Source organism: Amblyomma mixtum, chromosome 9, assembly GCF_055824585.1.
Source record: "Amblyomma mixtum isolate Tamu chromosome 9, ASM5582458v1, whole genome shotgun sequence".
NCBI lineage: Eukaryota > Metazoa > Arthropoda > Arachnida > Ixodida > Ixodidae > Amblyomma > Amblyomma mixtum.
In genome coordinates, this window is record NC_143020.1 from 278143 (window position 1) to 293103 (window position 14961).

General features: G+C 49.0%; 1 protein-coding gene across 1 annotated transcript; it reads right to left on the reverse strand.

Annotated features, from left to right (window-relative positions):
- Positions 1–1377: 1377 nt before the first annotated feature.
- On the reverse strand, positions 1378–14494 carry LOC149328013 (uncharacterized). The gene is made up of 3 exons (XM_089561301.1): positions 14135–14494; positions 7929–9214; positions 1378–1741 (listed from the first exon to the last, which is right to left on the reverse strand). Exons 1-3 carry the CDS (start codon positions 14492–14494, stop codon positions 1378–1380), a joined length of 2010 nt encoding a protein of 669 aa, XP_089417427.1.
- Positions 14495–14961: the final 467 nt, after the last annotated feature.

Sequence of the window (14961 nt, forward strand, 5' to 3'; positions counted from 1 at the left end):
GATAACTCTGTTTTTTTTTTAGTGCATTCACTCCAGCATCATGCCACTTCTGCCGTTCGTGGAATACTACCACGCCTAATTACTTTTAAGATCTTGGTGTGGAGAAAGTACGAAACTAGCTAGTAGAGTACAAAAGTGCAAAGAGTATAAAAAGTAGTAAGTCATAGAAAATTTAAGTTGTCGGCTGTTTTTTATTTTTAATTGTTTCTAATTAACCTGGCCATGCACTGCTAATGGACCTAAATTCTGTGGCACCCAAATGAAACACAGTGAGACACTCGCGACAGAGCATTCATTCATTCATTCATTCATCAATTTTGCACCATGGAGGAGCGAAATAACTTAGAAAAGGCAGTTACGTCACATTTTTTGAAGCCCGCTTCTGTTGCGTGTTCTGTTGCTTTCGCGAAGGCTTAGACAGCGGAAGTGCGCAGAGCACCTCGCATAGATTTCTTCCGCCTGAACGGCGATTTACTGTTGGGCGCCACATTTAATGCCTTGCGATGTTGAAGGAATCATGCAGGGACTTCGGCGAGGTGATTCTGTCTGGTGCCACAAACACAAAGGTTGGGCGCCAAAAGCTGCTCTATTATGACGGCATACGACTGTGATTCTGTGTTGCCATCGGCAGAACAGTTTCTCTCATTTATTTCAAATATAGCCGTGAATCTAAAGCGCAACGTGCATTCGTGGAGCTACAGTAAGTCCCGCAGTACCTGTGACAAAAAAAAGAGCCCGAATAACTGTCATTGCTGGATTACGGGTGAGCCTCACAGAGATGCTCGTACACACGCTGGCCTCAGCACGCGAAGATCACAGAGCAGAATAACAGCACGTGGAAATTCCACACACGGCAATATTGATTTGGCGTATTTAAAGCCCCATAAGATTTCTGATCTCTCAAGCTTGCTCCTCAGAACATTTATAGTAGAAAAAAATTACACGTTTAAGTGTCCTTAAATGATGCATAATTTTCACGCTCATAAATGGTCAAAATTGCTTGGAGTGATATTTGTTCACTTGAGGGTTGGTGACGAAACCAGGTAAATTTTTGAAACCCCCTCAGGTGGCGGAAGAGCTCGTAACGTGAAATATGTCTTTGAACCTTCGTGGATATAACAAATTAGAGATGTCTCCAAAGCGTAAAAAGCTAAACCAAGCTAAGCACCATACATGAACAGGAAATATCAATTAAGATTATCATCAGATTTTAGATTTCTACAGTCCAGTGGCCGCACATCTGCAAATTAACCTACTCTAAGAGCCTCTGCAAACAATACCAAAAATAAACGATAAACAAGGTGGGCACTGAATAAGATCCAGCAATATAGCCAGGCGGGTATGTCCTTCACTACCACACATTCAGATAATTCTATGTTAATCATTCGGCCTAGTAATGTTCACGCAGTCGCCGTAATCAACCACGGGGCACTGAAACGCTGTGGCAAAGTCGGCGTTATCCCTGACAAGTTCGTTCACTAAAGCTCTAGCCTGCGAAGCGATGCTGCAACGGTAGTAGGCGAAGCGGGCGTAGAAGAACTGGGCTTCGGATATCCGGTAGAGGCTCCAGGCGTCCTGTACTGTGTACCAGCTAGCTCTTGCGTCCGCTGGTCTGACGGCGTCACCACGGGCTGTGCCCGCAGCCCCGACAATGGCGGCGATTTGTAGCCCCATCTTCAGCCCTACCACACGGCGCATGTCGTCGAAGTACTCGGCGTGTGAGGCACTCAGCACGCATTCCCTGCATGGAAAGTATTGCTAGAAATAACCTTAAAATAGGAATTACGAGACTGTTTTAATGCGAAATCATTAGATGACTCACTTTCAATGTCATGTCTGCAAGAAACGGCACCATGTGACGTCACGAGCTGAGAAGTCTCGCGATGAAGATGACGTCACACCTAAATAAATCTAATTAGGTAACGCCAAGACTAATTGGTAGGACCAGTGACGACATCCTACGAGTGTGTCGTCATGACAGGTCACGTGACAACGACGTAATGTGACGTCACACCAGATCAAGGGACAATGGCGTAATGTAACCACATACCTAGACACGTGACAAATATGTAATGTGACTTCTTACCAGGTCCCCACTCAACCCCCTCTACAACCCCTAATTCATGAAGGTCTAGATGAAATCCCAGCGATCATCCGCCCCGGTGGCTTAGTGGTTAAGGCGCTCGCCTACCGAGCCGGAGTACCCGGGTTCGAACCCGACCGCGGCGGCCGCGTTTCGATGGAGGCGGAACGCAATAGGCGCCCATGTGCTGTGTGATGTCAGTGCACGTTGAAAATCCCCAGGCGGTCGAAATTATTCCGGGGACTTCCACTACGGCACCTCTTTCTCTGTTTCTGCCTCCACTCCCACCTTCCTCTCTTCCGTTACGGCGCGGATCAAGTGTCCACCGAGATATGCGAGACAGATACTACGCATTTATAACTACGAACAGCGCAGAAAGCAGTACTTCAAAAAACTGCACAGAATGTTCACTACACTCGCATCAGTGAGAAAGCATCGATTTGTGCTACGTAAAAGATGACGATCAACCGGCAGTGCGCGGGAAGGAGCGCTCACGCCAGGCCAACTGAGAACAAACAATGTAACAGAACGAACGATTTTGCCCGGGGTTGCTACCCATCGGATAAGTGCTCACACACTAAGTTTCTTTTGAACACTTCGCTTGTTATGACGATAAAATTGGTTGCTATTATGCAAGAAGTCTGAAATTGTCGCCCACCCAAAGTCCAGCGAAACCTCCAGCACAGTAAAACCAATTTAAATTCTGCTGTACGCTCAGCGCTATTAACACGTACACGTTATGGGGTAATAAGAGGGGGAGTATCGTGTTTTCTTGTTGCAGTCTGGTAGAGGCTCTTTGACGAAACCAGACCAGCTTTATTATTGCGGTATGTATCTCAGCCGTTAGCGAACTGTGAGCTCTATCAGTTGCAATCACTGCGACCCTGAATGTGATCGCTGCTTTCTAAGCGCATGTCTCGTGTGTAGCTGTGTGCCACGCTACACAAAGGCCAGTTTTCTGTTGTACGCAGTGTCTAGTCTTTCGGTCCTTCGATCAAGGTGCAAAGCATTGCAGGCAGTTAAGCACGAAACATTGTGCGAAAGCAGGTTTTTGCAGGTGGACACCAAAGCCACGTATACCTGAAAACGTGATTGAAAGCGCCTTTCTTTTCCTTTCGTGACTTGCGCACATGATGATGGTGATGATAACTTTATTTTCCACCCGATAAGGAAGCCCCCTACTCCCCGTCCCCGGCACACAGGCCTTGGTGACGGGGGCCGGGACCTCCACGATTAGAAGCGGGCGAAGAGGTCTTGATTCCTCGCGGCTTCTTCCGCCAGGCGGATGGCTTGCTGCTGTGAAGCAGGGGCCTCGCTCCGCAGCAGGGCTTCCCAGGTTTCTTTACAATTTATGTTTTCGTTAGCACCTGGGGAGCTAGCGCATTCCCAGATTATGTGGTCGAGAGTCCCTCTCGCCCCACAGTGCTTGCACTTATCGTTTTCTTTATCTCTGCGAACATGATAGGCCCAGACCGGGTTTACGAAGTTCCCAGCTTGGAGGCGTCGCCATGCGATTGGCTCCCTGTTGTTTAGACGTTGGTAGACTTTTATCCGGTGGTGGCACCAGTCTCCTCTGTAACCTATAATTTTCAATAATTTCCGTATAATTTTGCAGACGCTCGTCCATGTTCTGGAAGTCGGGCGGCTCCACAGCTAGCCGGAAGTAGAAAGCTCGGGCTAACTCGTGAGCCGCGTCGTTGCCAGGAATGGACGCGTGTGCGGGAGTCCAAATTAGGCTAACTTTTTTGTTTAGCTGTCTACTGGCCAGAATCCTTGCCGCTTCCGGCGAGATCCTGCCCTTTCCAAAATTATAGATGGCCGTTTTGCTGAGGCACGATGATGGAAACCGTCGAAGGGACGCACATTGATCCGAGCGAGGTAAATGTGCCCGGGCAGTGGTACACTAGCAAAAAAACAGGCGAAGCGGCGCCGAATGAGGCTAATCCTAACCTTAGCCCCAACCAAGAGACGCGCATCGTGGAGCGGCGGCAGGCTGCCGAGAAGCTCGCGAGAAGGAAAATGGCGGTGAAGTCGGTGGAAAGGCACAACATAAGGCTCCCCAGCGACGCCGAAAAGATAATCATGAGACCCAGCGGCGGCGTCACGCTGCTGACGAAACACGGGAACGCGCACTTGGCGAACGCTATAATCCAGGCTGCCGGAGTCGACCAAGACGCAGCGGGAGAGGACATCGTCTCCATCAATACACGCCAACAGTCCATTCTCGTGGCGACGAGAGACGCCGGGCGAAAAAGAAAATACGTAGAGCTGAAGCAACTCACTTTCGAAGGGGAGCGAATAGATATAACCACCTACGTCGCCATGCCGGAGGACTGTGGAAAGGGCGTAATTCACGACGTCCCCCTCTACTTCTCGGAGGCGCACATATTGCACTGTCTCAAGACGCACGGCAACCCTCCGGTGCTGGTTGTCCGAAGATTAGGCAAGGAATCGAAGACAGTCCTGATACTGTTCGAAGACAGCAAAGTCCCGATGTGGGTGCTCATCACGCCATTGGCTCAACGGTGCGCGCTCTACCGGAAAAAATACGAAGTGTGCAACGCATGCGGAAGAATGGGCCACCGAGCCGATCTCTGCCCGGACCCTAAAAACGTAAAGTACCGCGGTTGTGGGGCGAAAAACCCGCTCGAAAATCGTCAATGCGAGACCAAGTGTCAGCTGTGCGCCAAAGGACATCTGCTCGGCGATAAGAAATGCAAGAAGCTCTACCGTACACCCTACGAGGTGAAGAGGCGGTGGGAGCAAAGCGGCGGCAGTTCGCCAAAACACGGGACCCGGCAAACATTAAAGATGAATTCCACCCGCCAAGGTCGCCCCAGAGACAAGCGCGGCAACAACTACGAGGGTTTCCGTGCCGAAGATTTCCCGAGCCTGGAAGAGACCACGGGAAGGCACCCCGGACAGCACCATCGTCGGGGCAGTACGCGCTCCAAGAGCAGAGGGCGCTCCGGATCCAGAGGGCCTACGTAACCTCCTAGACCCAAGGAGGAGGACACTACAGGAAGCAAGCCGCAGCAGCGCGGCCGCTCGAGCTCTCGCACCAGGGGCCACTCCGGATCCAGACCAGGGGGAGATCGTGTTCCAGAGACCCGGCGAACCCATGGACTAAGAAGCGGAGTCCGAGCGGGGACCGTAAAAGGGTGAACTTTGACAGGGGGGCTTCCCAGGCTAAAGACAAGGACGAGGAGATCGATAAATTAAGGAAAGAGGTTGGGGAGCTTAAAGAGATCATTAATAAGCTCACTCAGGAATTCAATAAACCAAAATTGCAGGCGCGTACGCAGTCCCCCTCACCCCACAGCGCGCCACCAAAATTGGTTTCGAGATCAACATCCCCGGCGCCTAAGGCTGTGACTCCCACACAGCCTGCGACACCGGAGGAGGAAAAAATGATTGTAGAATCGGCTAGGCCGCCTCCTACTAAACGAAAAGGGGAGGACGCTGATTCGTTGGTGGCACTAGAGAAAGGATTAGAAGCCAAAATGGAAGCTAAATTTGATTCGTTCATGGCCCAAATTCTGGGAGCAATAAATCAGACGCAAAGCCAGGTACAAGCCCTTACGGTTGAAGTGCAAAGGCAACGGGCAGAATTAGTTGCCATCGGAGTATGGCAGCAAAAAGCAGAGGAGCAATTTGACCAGCTCCAAAATGGCCAGAGGCGCACCAACTGAGTCTTTAATCTGGCAGTGGAAATGTCGAGAATTCCAACGCAAGCGGGCGTTAGTGCAACAATATCTGACGCTATTACACGAGAAACCGCTAGCTATAGCCCTGCAGGAGACGGGCAAAACACCAAAACTGTCGGGATACCAAGCTTTTTCAAGTGACAGAGGTGAGAGATCTCGCGTCACAACGTTGATTAAGAGGAACATTGCGGCAATCGAGCACGAAGTCAACTCGAGCGAAATTGAAGCAGTGCTATTAGAAATCCTCACTGGACGAAAAGTGGAGCCGAGCGTGTTCCTCTTAAATCTGTACAGTACCCCACAGCAGAGAAAGGTGAGATTCAGGGCCGTCTTTCGCAACGCGATTAAGGCAGCCGAGACTAACCCCATGAAGTGACATAAAGTCAGTGACTTTAATGCCGGGCACCCGGAATGGGGTTACTCTAAACAAGATCCTAAAGGCAGGCAGCTATGGGAGGACGCGCATGAGCTGGGTCTCACCCTACACACGGACCCTAGTAGTCCATCCAGGGTGGGTAACAGCGTGTGCGCAGACACCTCCCCTGACCTGACGTTCTCTAAAAATGTGACATCTAAAATGGCACAATTCAGAAAAAAATTTCGGCAGGGATCTTTTCATTCTGGCCTCGATCCTTAAAAAAAGGAGTTAAGACGCGTCGTGCGCGTCAACCGCGAGTAACGAAATGGGAAATATTTAGGAAGAAGCGAGAAAAAGCTGCCACTGGGAAGATCACTAACATAGAGAAATGGACGGAGACCCTCATGCGTCACGTTGGAGAGGCAACAAAGATACTTGAAGGGGTATATGCCCCAAAGATAGTTGATAGCAAACTGCTTCACATGTGGGAGGCAAAACATGGCATGGAGCGCAGACTAAAGAAGCAAAAATGGAACCGTAATCTTAGAAGGAGGGTCGCTAGACATAGCAAGGAAATTGAAAATTATGCGATCAAATTATGGGAACAAAACTGGTGTAGCAGATGTGACAAGATGGAAAGGAGCATGAGCCTTTCCAGAATGTGGGGTCTGCTGAGACACCTGTTAGATCCGACCAATTCAAAAACCCAATCGGGAATTCCATTATCAAAAGCCAGGCACGCATTTCAGGGAACAGATGCGGAATTTACGCACAAACTAACCGACTTGCGTACATATGAAAGTTGATGACGCCGACTACCAATCCGCAACGCGAGTGTTTGTTGCAGTTTAACACGAGGCCTGATCGGCTGCGGCGATGGCACAGCGCTCTCGGGCAGTGGCCAGCGAAGCTGATCTGTTGGCGCCGCGGCTGTTTCGAAACTCACTCACGGCAATTTTATTTCTCCGCGTTCGTCAAGGTGACCCTCTTTCAATGTCGTGTTTATTTCCGCCAGTTTTCCGCATCGCGTGACTAACTTCAGAGCCTACATCACAAAACTGCATTTTTCAGGTTAGAAGCCCGACAGTGCTTTCTCAAAGAAACTTCGTACTATGGTCTACACTGCCGAATTACAGACGCGCGAAAACTAAAGGACAGAAAGGAAGAACGGACTCGTTTTACTGCCACAATTTGTGAAACGAAGTGTTTTTTTGGTTTCACAGCGCATAAGCAACGGAGGCTATCTTAAGCGATTAAGGCTTAGCTGTTACCAAAGAAATCATAATCACTGGTTTCATGTCAACCATCTACAATCATGAGTACTGGTCACTGTCCAAGGTAAATAAAGAAGAAAATTTTGAAGATTCGGGAGCACTACGGCTCCCTTGTTCATTATAATTGTTCACTGTAATTGTTACGATAGTGAACAAGGGAGCCACAGCGCTCCCGAAACGTGCAAAAAAATTGCATCTTTATTGACCTTGGCCGCTGAATAGAACTCATCACCATAATACCTGACCAGACGGTAGGCCGTCAAACCCTCGACTAAAGCATGTGCAATTTGCCAGAAGCGGCGCCCCAAAGGCGTCTGAAAATACGTTCGCAGCGAAGGCGAATGCCTCCGACGCCACTTACTCTGTAACCATTTTCACGCCGCTAGCGTGCAAGGAATAGAGTAAACTTCATCTCGAACGTGACGGGAGCCGCAACAAAAACAGTCTGCTGCATGCAAGAACGCGTTCTTTCAGGAGCGATCGCTTCCTTTCCGTATTAACTTCACCTGTGGGATTGTAGAGCTGTCTTCGTTTCTCGTGACCAGTCCTTCCAGTTGATCAGTTTGAGCCACATCAAGGCGGCCATGCGACTCGCAATGACCGCAGCGTCGGCGAGCAGTGGGTCAGTAGTCCCGGAACTCAGCCACCCGTAGCTCAGTGATGACACGTACAGACTGGTCTCATTGGCAAAGAACATGCGGTCCGCCGTTCTGCTGTCCGGGTTGTCACGAAACCAGGGCACGCCCCGTCGAAATGTCTCCTTTCTAGCTTCGAACTCGAAGTTCAAAGACAAGAACAAGTTCCGGGGAAATCCCTGGGAGGTCAGGTGGGGCACGGCTGGCTCTCTGAAGACCAGGTCTCCAGGCAGCATGAGCGTTACGTTGGCGACTACGGCCCGGAAGTGGTCAGTGTCGTTTCCCGCTGCCATCAGCCGCCGAAGTGGGTCATAGTAAATGAACCGTCGCCGTGTGGCTTCGAAAATTTTGTGCAGCTGCCGGTCTTTCGCGGGAGTCGCGAGTGCCGCGACGTACGTTATGCGCCATAGGTGGTAGCTCCGGCGTACGTGCTTTTGACAGACGTCCTCGCTACGCATATTAGGCGAACTTAGCGTGCTGTCCTGTGTAATGTAGCGCATGGCTTGCAGAGTGACAAGAAGCAACAGGTAAAATGACGCCAGCGGCTGATGGTGCGCGTCTAGCAGAAGCCGAATGTCAGCAAAGAGGCCCGCTTTAGCTATGACATAAATTATTTTCGCACGGTCGACATGTATAAGGAACTCGAGCAATATGGTGTTGAATTGGGACGCTTCAAGATGTCCGAAAGCATCTCTAATCTGCTTCAAAGGCACGAATGATCGTCTTGGCGAGGCAGCCGGAAATTTCTGTTCCAACTTCGAGACGTCCGCATTGGTATAATTAGTGCCAAAGTGGGAATTAAGGATGGAGAGAGTGACACCGTAGCAGGAAACATCGCAATTATTTTTGTAGTCGCCGAGTCGAGGGTTCCTTCGAACGAACATAACCCATGGTCTTTGGCTTACTGAGCTGAATACTTCGAAGATGAACGGCAGGCCGTACCGCTTATTCACCGCAAGGCCCAAACGAAGTAAGCTTGCGCCACTTGTTCGCGTGGTGGTGTTGGCGATTTCTAGCACGGCCGCCGCAACATCCCGGACTCGCTGGTCCTCCTGCCATATCTCTTTGATGCATGATGTGTAAAGGGTGTGAAGTGCGGCTGCAGCCTCACTGCCGTAGTCCTGGGTGCCCTTGATGATTTCAGAGGTGACATCCAACTGCAAAAAAATGGCTGGCATTCAACTTGGCTCGAAGCTGGTTATACGAGCGTAAGCTCTGTTAACTATGGTGTCCACGTCTAAAATCAAATTTCAAGGTCAATATCCAAGGCTAAGGTCAGGTTCCCAATGTTGAAAGCCATATGATCACGTGGTCGTACTAACATAGATTGGGCCATACCACGACAGTTAGGTTCTGTTTGAACTTGGGAGACATGGAAGGACATTGTCGATGTGGCGTCTACTGTATCATATCAAAGGTCAAGTCCGAGGTCATCGGTAAAGGTTAAGGTCCGGTACCCAGTAGTCACAATAATGTGATCACATACTACCACATCTTGGGATCATACCACCCCGCAGTTATGTTCGGTTTGGTTTGGTTTAATGGGTTTAACGTCCCAAAGCGACTCAGGCTCTGAGGGACGCCGTAGTGAAGGGCTCTGGAACTTTAGACCACCTGGGGTTCTTTAACGTGCACTGATATCGCACAGTACACTGACCTTTGGAATTTTGCCTCCATCGAAATTTTACCACCGCGGCCGGGATTGAACCCGCTTCTATTGGGTCAGCCGCCAAGCGCCATAACCACTCAGCTACCGCGGCGAATTGCCGTTATGTTTGGTTTGACCTTGTGAGGCATTGAAGGTCACTTTCCCATCCGTATCGCAATCGGAAGTTGTGCCACGAGGAGTAGAGCTCTTGCTCCAAAACTCAATAGGGGCATAGAGCTGAGCGCCTAATTCAAGATCTCTTCGGAAACTTACAACGATGCCCTCCAGGAACCTAAATCTCCGAAACGCAGCCATTCAAGGACACTGGCGTTACACCATTGCGTCATTCACCGTAGTTAAGGACATCTAGTAGTAATCAAGAACAGAGTTGTCGGTAGCCACCTTTTGGGTGCGCTTTGTAGGCAGCGCAGTACTAACAATGTTGCAAGCTCGAGAAAAGTTAAAGCGAAGATAATGTTATTGTTCGCCACATGTCTTAAGTAGGAGAAGACGCGGTGTCTCGACACTAGACCTTTTCATGACACAGCTGTCATGTGGAGCTGCTCCTGTTCGTAGCCACTGGTTAGTCCGTTGATGATACTTACATGCAGGTTGTGGTTGATTGATATTCAACAGGAACTACGTTGGCCAGTTTTTCCGGGAACTGCCCAGGGTAAAGCTGGCCTCACCATTCTTACAGCTTGTCAAATGTGTAAACCTCCACCTTCATTTGCTAAGAACTCAAAATATTACCTACGTGGTTAGGAAAGTGGGCGCTAGTTCCGACTGGTCAACTGAGGTCATGTGACTGAGTACGTTCGCGCACAGCGGCTTTGAAATGGAGGCTTCGATTAAAGTGCAGCAGAAGTTTCGAGCTCGAGCGCTTAAACACTCCAGAAGTTTGCCTGAGCTTGCCTGCTGACAGTAGCATGGAACTCTCTTTTTCAATTTTAGGTGGTGAGAAACTGCCGAGTATGCCGTCGGCGGTACGCAAAAAAGAAAAATTAAAATTCTGAAAGCATCATTATCAGCCTAAATATACCCACAGCAAGGCAAAAGGGTGTCTCGTAACTGGCCACTTAACCTCATCTTGTGCCAGCTGTGGTTACATTATCCCCGCAAAATTCTTAGTCTCCTCCGTCCACTTAGCTCTCTGTCGCCCCCTGCTACGCTTGCCCTTTATTGGAATCCGGTCCGTTACCCTTGACGATCGTCGGTTATCTTGCCTTCGCATTACATGTTCTGTTCATGGCCATTTCATGTTTCTCATGTTCTTGATTTCGAGTAGGAATATCAATAACCCGTGTTTTACTATCATTAACCCACTGTGCTTTCATCGCGCCTTTAACTGTACACCTATAATTTTCGTGTCCTTTGGTCGCTGAGGTTTGCTGAATTTAAGTTAAGAAATTAACCCCCCTCCCCCTTCCGGGCGGGGTACTCCAGGAGCTTGAATAAGACAGGGTGGCGAAGCTAACAGAAAATTTCTGTGCGCTTTTAGTTCTCCCCGATTATTAACCGGTATAGATAGCTGCTGGACCAACGAACAGTACAGTGTATATAAATATAGAGATGTCAAGAGTTGGCCAGTAGGGAAGAGTTTACAATATAAATAAACACATTGTGAGCAAATTGAAAGCTTGCATTCTATTGTCTCACGTAAAAGTACTGGGCTTCTACGACCGCACATCTAACTTGCTTTTGTCTAATGTGAGCTAATTAGGCTATAAGTAGATACCAATTCGAATTGTGTGATCACGCAAAACAACACTCACGTGTGTCCACTTTGCAATTGTTCATTCTTTCTCTCTCATCCCCGCACTTCGCAATTACCAGATTTGAGTATCTTGAGATATAAAAAACAGATGTGCCGAAATTTTTACAGCCCTAAAAAAAGTGCCACCCCCTTTTTTTATGAACCATGTTTTTATGCCTTGATAAGTTGTAGAGAGAGAATGCCAGCTGATTTAAAAATCCAGTCTTGAAGTTTACGCCGCCTGTAGCTGCCTTCTCAAGATGAGCAGAACTCCGATATAAGTTTTGCTCTGCCTTAGTTAGAATGGAATGAAAAAGGCAGCTTGCGAGAATACGGCACGCCAAATATTTCTTCCCGCATTCTTTTAAGAGTGTTAGGAATTGACAACAAATCATGATATCATGTCTAAACTGCGAGTTATTTTTGTGCTCAATGATAATAACGTGCAAAGTAGGTAAGTTCACTTACTCACGTTTTCTCATCCCATTCTCACTGTTGATTTGAATGATTGCTGTCTGTGTTTGGCAAGGACTTATAGACCAGCTCCCATATTTATTTTCTAATCTTCCGAACCACGCGAAAAAACCTTAGAGAGCGTAGATTTCTAAAGCATTCGCCTTTTTTCTGAGACATTCCATCTCTGATTGAACCGAGTGCACTAATGCGACCTTTTAGTTTCTTGAGAAGCGTCTGTGAGTTGTCTTTGTTACATGTCAACTGCGAATGATGGGGCTTTATCACCCCGAAGTACACATGGCCAATGAGTCTCCGTAGCGGTGAAAGCGCCTGCACCATCGGCGCGACTGTCAGCTGCCGGCCATTGAGTTGCAGTCCGTTACCACGCGACGCTTACTGCGCATGCGGAAGCAGGCTGAGAAACTTTTACACCCAGCTTCAAAAGCATGCGTCGTAATCGCCTTCTCCAACTTTTTGATCTCCAATGGATTCAGTGGAGCTAGTTGGCATACAAATTCTTGTCCGATAGAAAATGAGGATTCCCTCAACGAGGGCATTCTTCGCTAGGGCTCGCACCGCCGCCCTCTGAGTGCGGATGGAGTTCAAACCTCCAGTTCCTTAAGGGGCGCCGACATCGAGCAGCGCGCTGACGTTTTTGAATTTTGCATATGTAGAAATATGGCCGCCACGGCCGGGATAGAACCCGTAACTTTGCGATCAGCAGATGAAGGTGTCTGTTGACTGCGGCCAATTGAATCTGACCAGAGCTTCTTTTGAAAAATGTTAGGCTTCTTCTCAAAAAGTACAATAGCAATTCACTATCCTATCAGGTCCAAATATAAACCGAACAGTTCGCAACACTACCCGTAATGAGCAAGCATGCTTTGATTATCTAACATACACATGGAAGTACTGAGAAAGGGAATGCCTTTTTGAATAGTGAACGATTTCTCGGCAAATTTTACAGAAACTCGGAGTTTGTTTTCTTCTTCCAAGTATAAAGGGCACATGGTTTCAGCTATCATAGCCTGAGAGCCTCAATCTCGAGAGTGTTAACTAAGTGGTGAATTTCATATCTATCACGCCAGGCGGCATTTCACAAAACTGTCTCGTGCGACCACCTGGGCGGTGGGAGATTTTTATGGCGTCAAAATTCTCCAAAAATGAGCGAATCGATAAGGAATGCAAATTGTTTGCAAATCAATACCAGTCAGAAGTATTGGCTGCAGACTCGATTCAAAGCCATATTTTAAAATTGCCGCACCATAGCTCCCGCTGCGGTGGCTCAGTTGTTAGAGCGCTCGGCTACTGAGCCGGAGTACCCGGGATCGAACCCGACCGCGGCGGCCGCGTGCTGATGGAGGCGAAACGTAAAAGACGCCCGTGCACTGTGCAATGTCAGTGCATGGTAAAGAACCCTAGGTGGTCGAAATTTCCGGAGCCCTTCACTACGGCTTCTCTCATAGCCTGAGTCGCTTTGCGGCGGTACACCCTTATATACTAATAAACCAATCTCATCCTTTCTTCTGTCACTCTCTCCTCTATTTATTTCTTGCGGCGCGGTTCGGGTGTTCACCAAAATGTCAGACAGTTACTGCGCCATTTTTTTCCCCATAAATCCGAAACAGTTTGTGCTATCTTCGTTTCCGATACTTATGACAGGAGGGCTTTTGCGACTAGAACACCACAGCAGCCACTTCCAAATACCCGGGAAGGGCAGAAAATTGCAACGTATTTCTGAAGCAGGCGTTACTACTGGCGCTGCCGACGAAACATGAATATTGTAAGAACCGCCGTGGTGGCTCAGTGGTTATGGCGCTCAGCTGCTGACCCGGAGGACGCGGGTTTGAACCCGGCCGCGGTGGTCGAATTTCGATGAAGGCAACATTCTAGAGGCCCGTGTACTGTACGATGTCAGTGCGCGGTAAAGAACCCCAGGTGGTCGAAATTTCCGGAGCCCTTCACTACGGCATCCTTCATAGCCCGAGTCGCTTTGGGACGTTAAAACCCCATAAACCATGATATTGTAAGGCTTGCCAGACGTTGCTTCACTGCAGCGGTATAAACCAGCAGGGATACGACCGGAAACACTGTAAACCTGACGTGTCTAGTGCTTCGGACAAAATTTTTCTCTTTTTGCGTTGCGGTTCTTTTTTTTTTTTGCTAGTACACCCTCGCGGAAACTAGAAGTGTGGTCTCCGTGCGCAAGCGGCTCACCAGCAAGTCGCGTGCCACGTCGCGCTGGACGAAGCCTTCCTCGAGGGCGTTCTTGCAGATGTACGCGAAGAAATCTGTGCACGGCTGCTGGTTGGCGTCGATGGCGGCGAACAGCGTGGCTGCCTCGCTGGGGCAGCAGAACTTCGTCCCAGTGTCACTTGTGTTCACCCTCTTGGCAGCCCAGTGAACAGCGAGCCAGGCCAGCGCGGTGGTGGCGGTTGCTAAAGCGGCCCCAGATGCGCAGCTCAGGCAGAAGCCTGCCGATCGTAGATCCTTACTTCGCAAGATGGAAGTCCGAGTCGCGGGGCGACCGGTGCCAGTTGGCGAAGGTAGGTCTTCTCTCGTCGGCCGAGCTTCCATCGTAGCTGTCTTCTTCTTCTTCGTCTGGAAGAAGGCCTCGAGGAGCGCGTGACGCTTTTAGGGTCCAGCGCCCTCTTGTGGAAGTGTTGTCTGCTATACGGCTCGCGCTCCTGCGGGAGCTGCCCTTCTGTAATTTTCAAGGTCGGCTGAGAAAAAAAAAACAGCTTCTCTTATCCCTCTGACTTCTCGCATGAAAGAAAGAACGACCTAATTCATTCACAGTTTTGACAGCGCTTTTAGATAACTTCCGCTAACTTCCGCTCTCTGAATGGAACCGTTGGGCGTCCACATTAGTTAAGTGTTTTGAGATCCAAAATTTCCAGATTCTTCTAATGTCCAAGAAATTTATTTAAACCAGATTGTGGTAGTTCTGAGAAAATGGAAGTCTGTAGTAACGGCGACGTTTACCGCGTTTACTTGAGGAGTCGCACGAGTGCCTTTCATTGCTGCCTGACTTCAAGCATATG

Excerpts from the sequence above, each read along its gene's own strand:
- LOC149328013 (XM_089561301.1), bottom strand. The coding sequence starts at position 14,494 with ATGGAAGCTCGGCCGACGAGAGAAGACCTACCTTCGCCAACTGGCACC. Across the intron at positions 9,215-14,134 it reads ACGTGGCACGCGACTTGCTG|TTGGATGTCACCTCTGAAAT; the intron begins GTGAGCCGCTTG and ends ATTTTTTTGCAG. Across the intron at positions 1,742-7,928 it reads ACAGCTCTACAATCCCACAG|GGAATGCGTGCTGAGTGCCT; the intron begins GTGAAGTTAATA and ends CTTTCCATGCAG.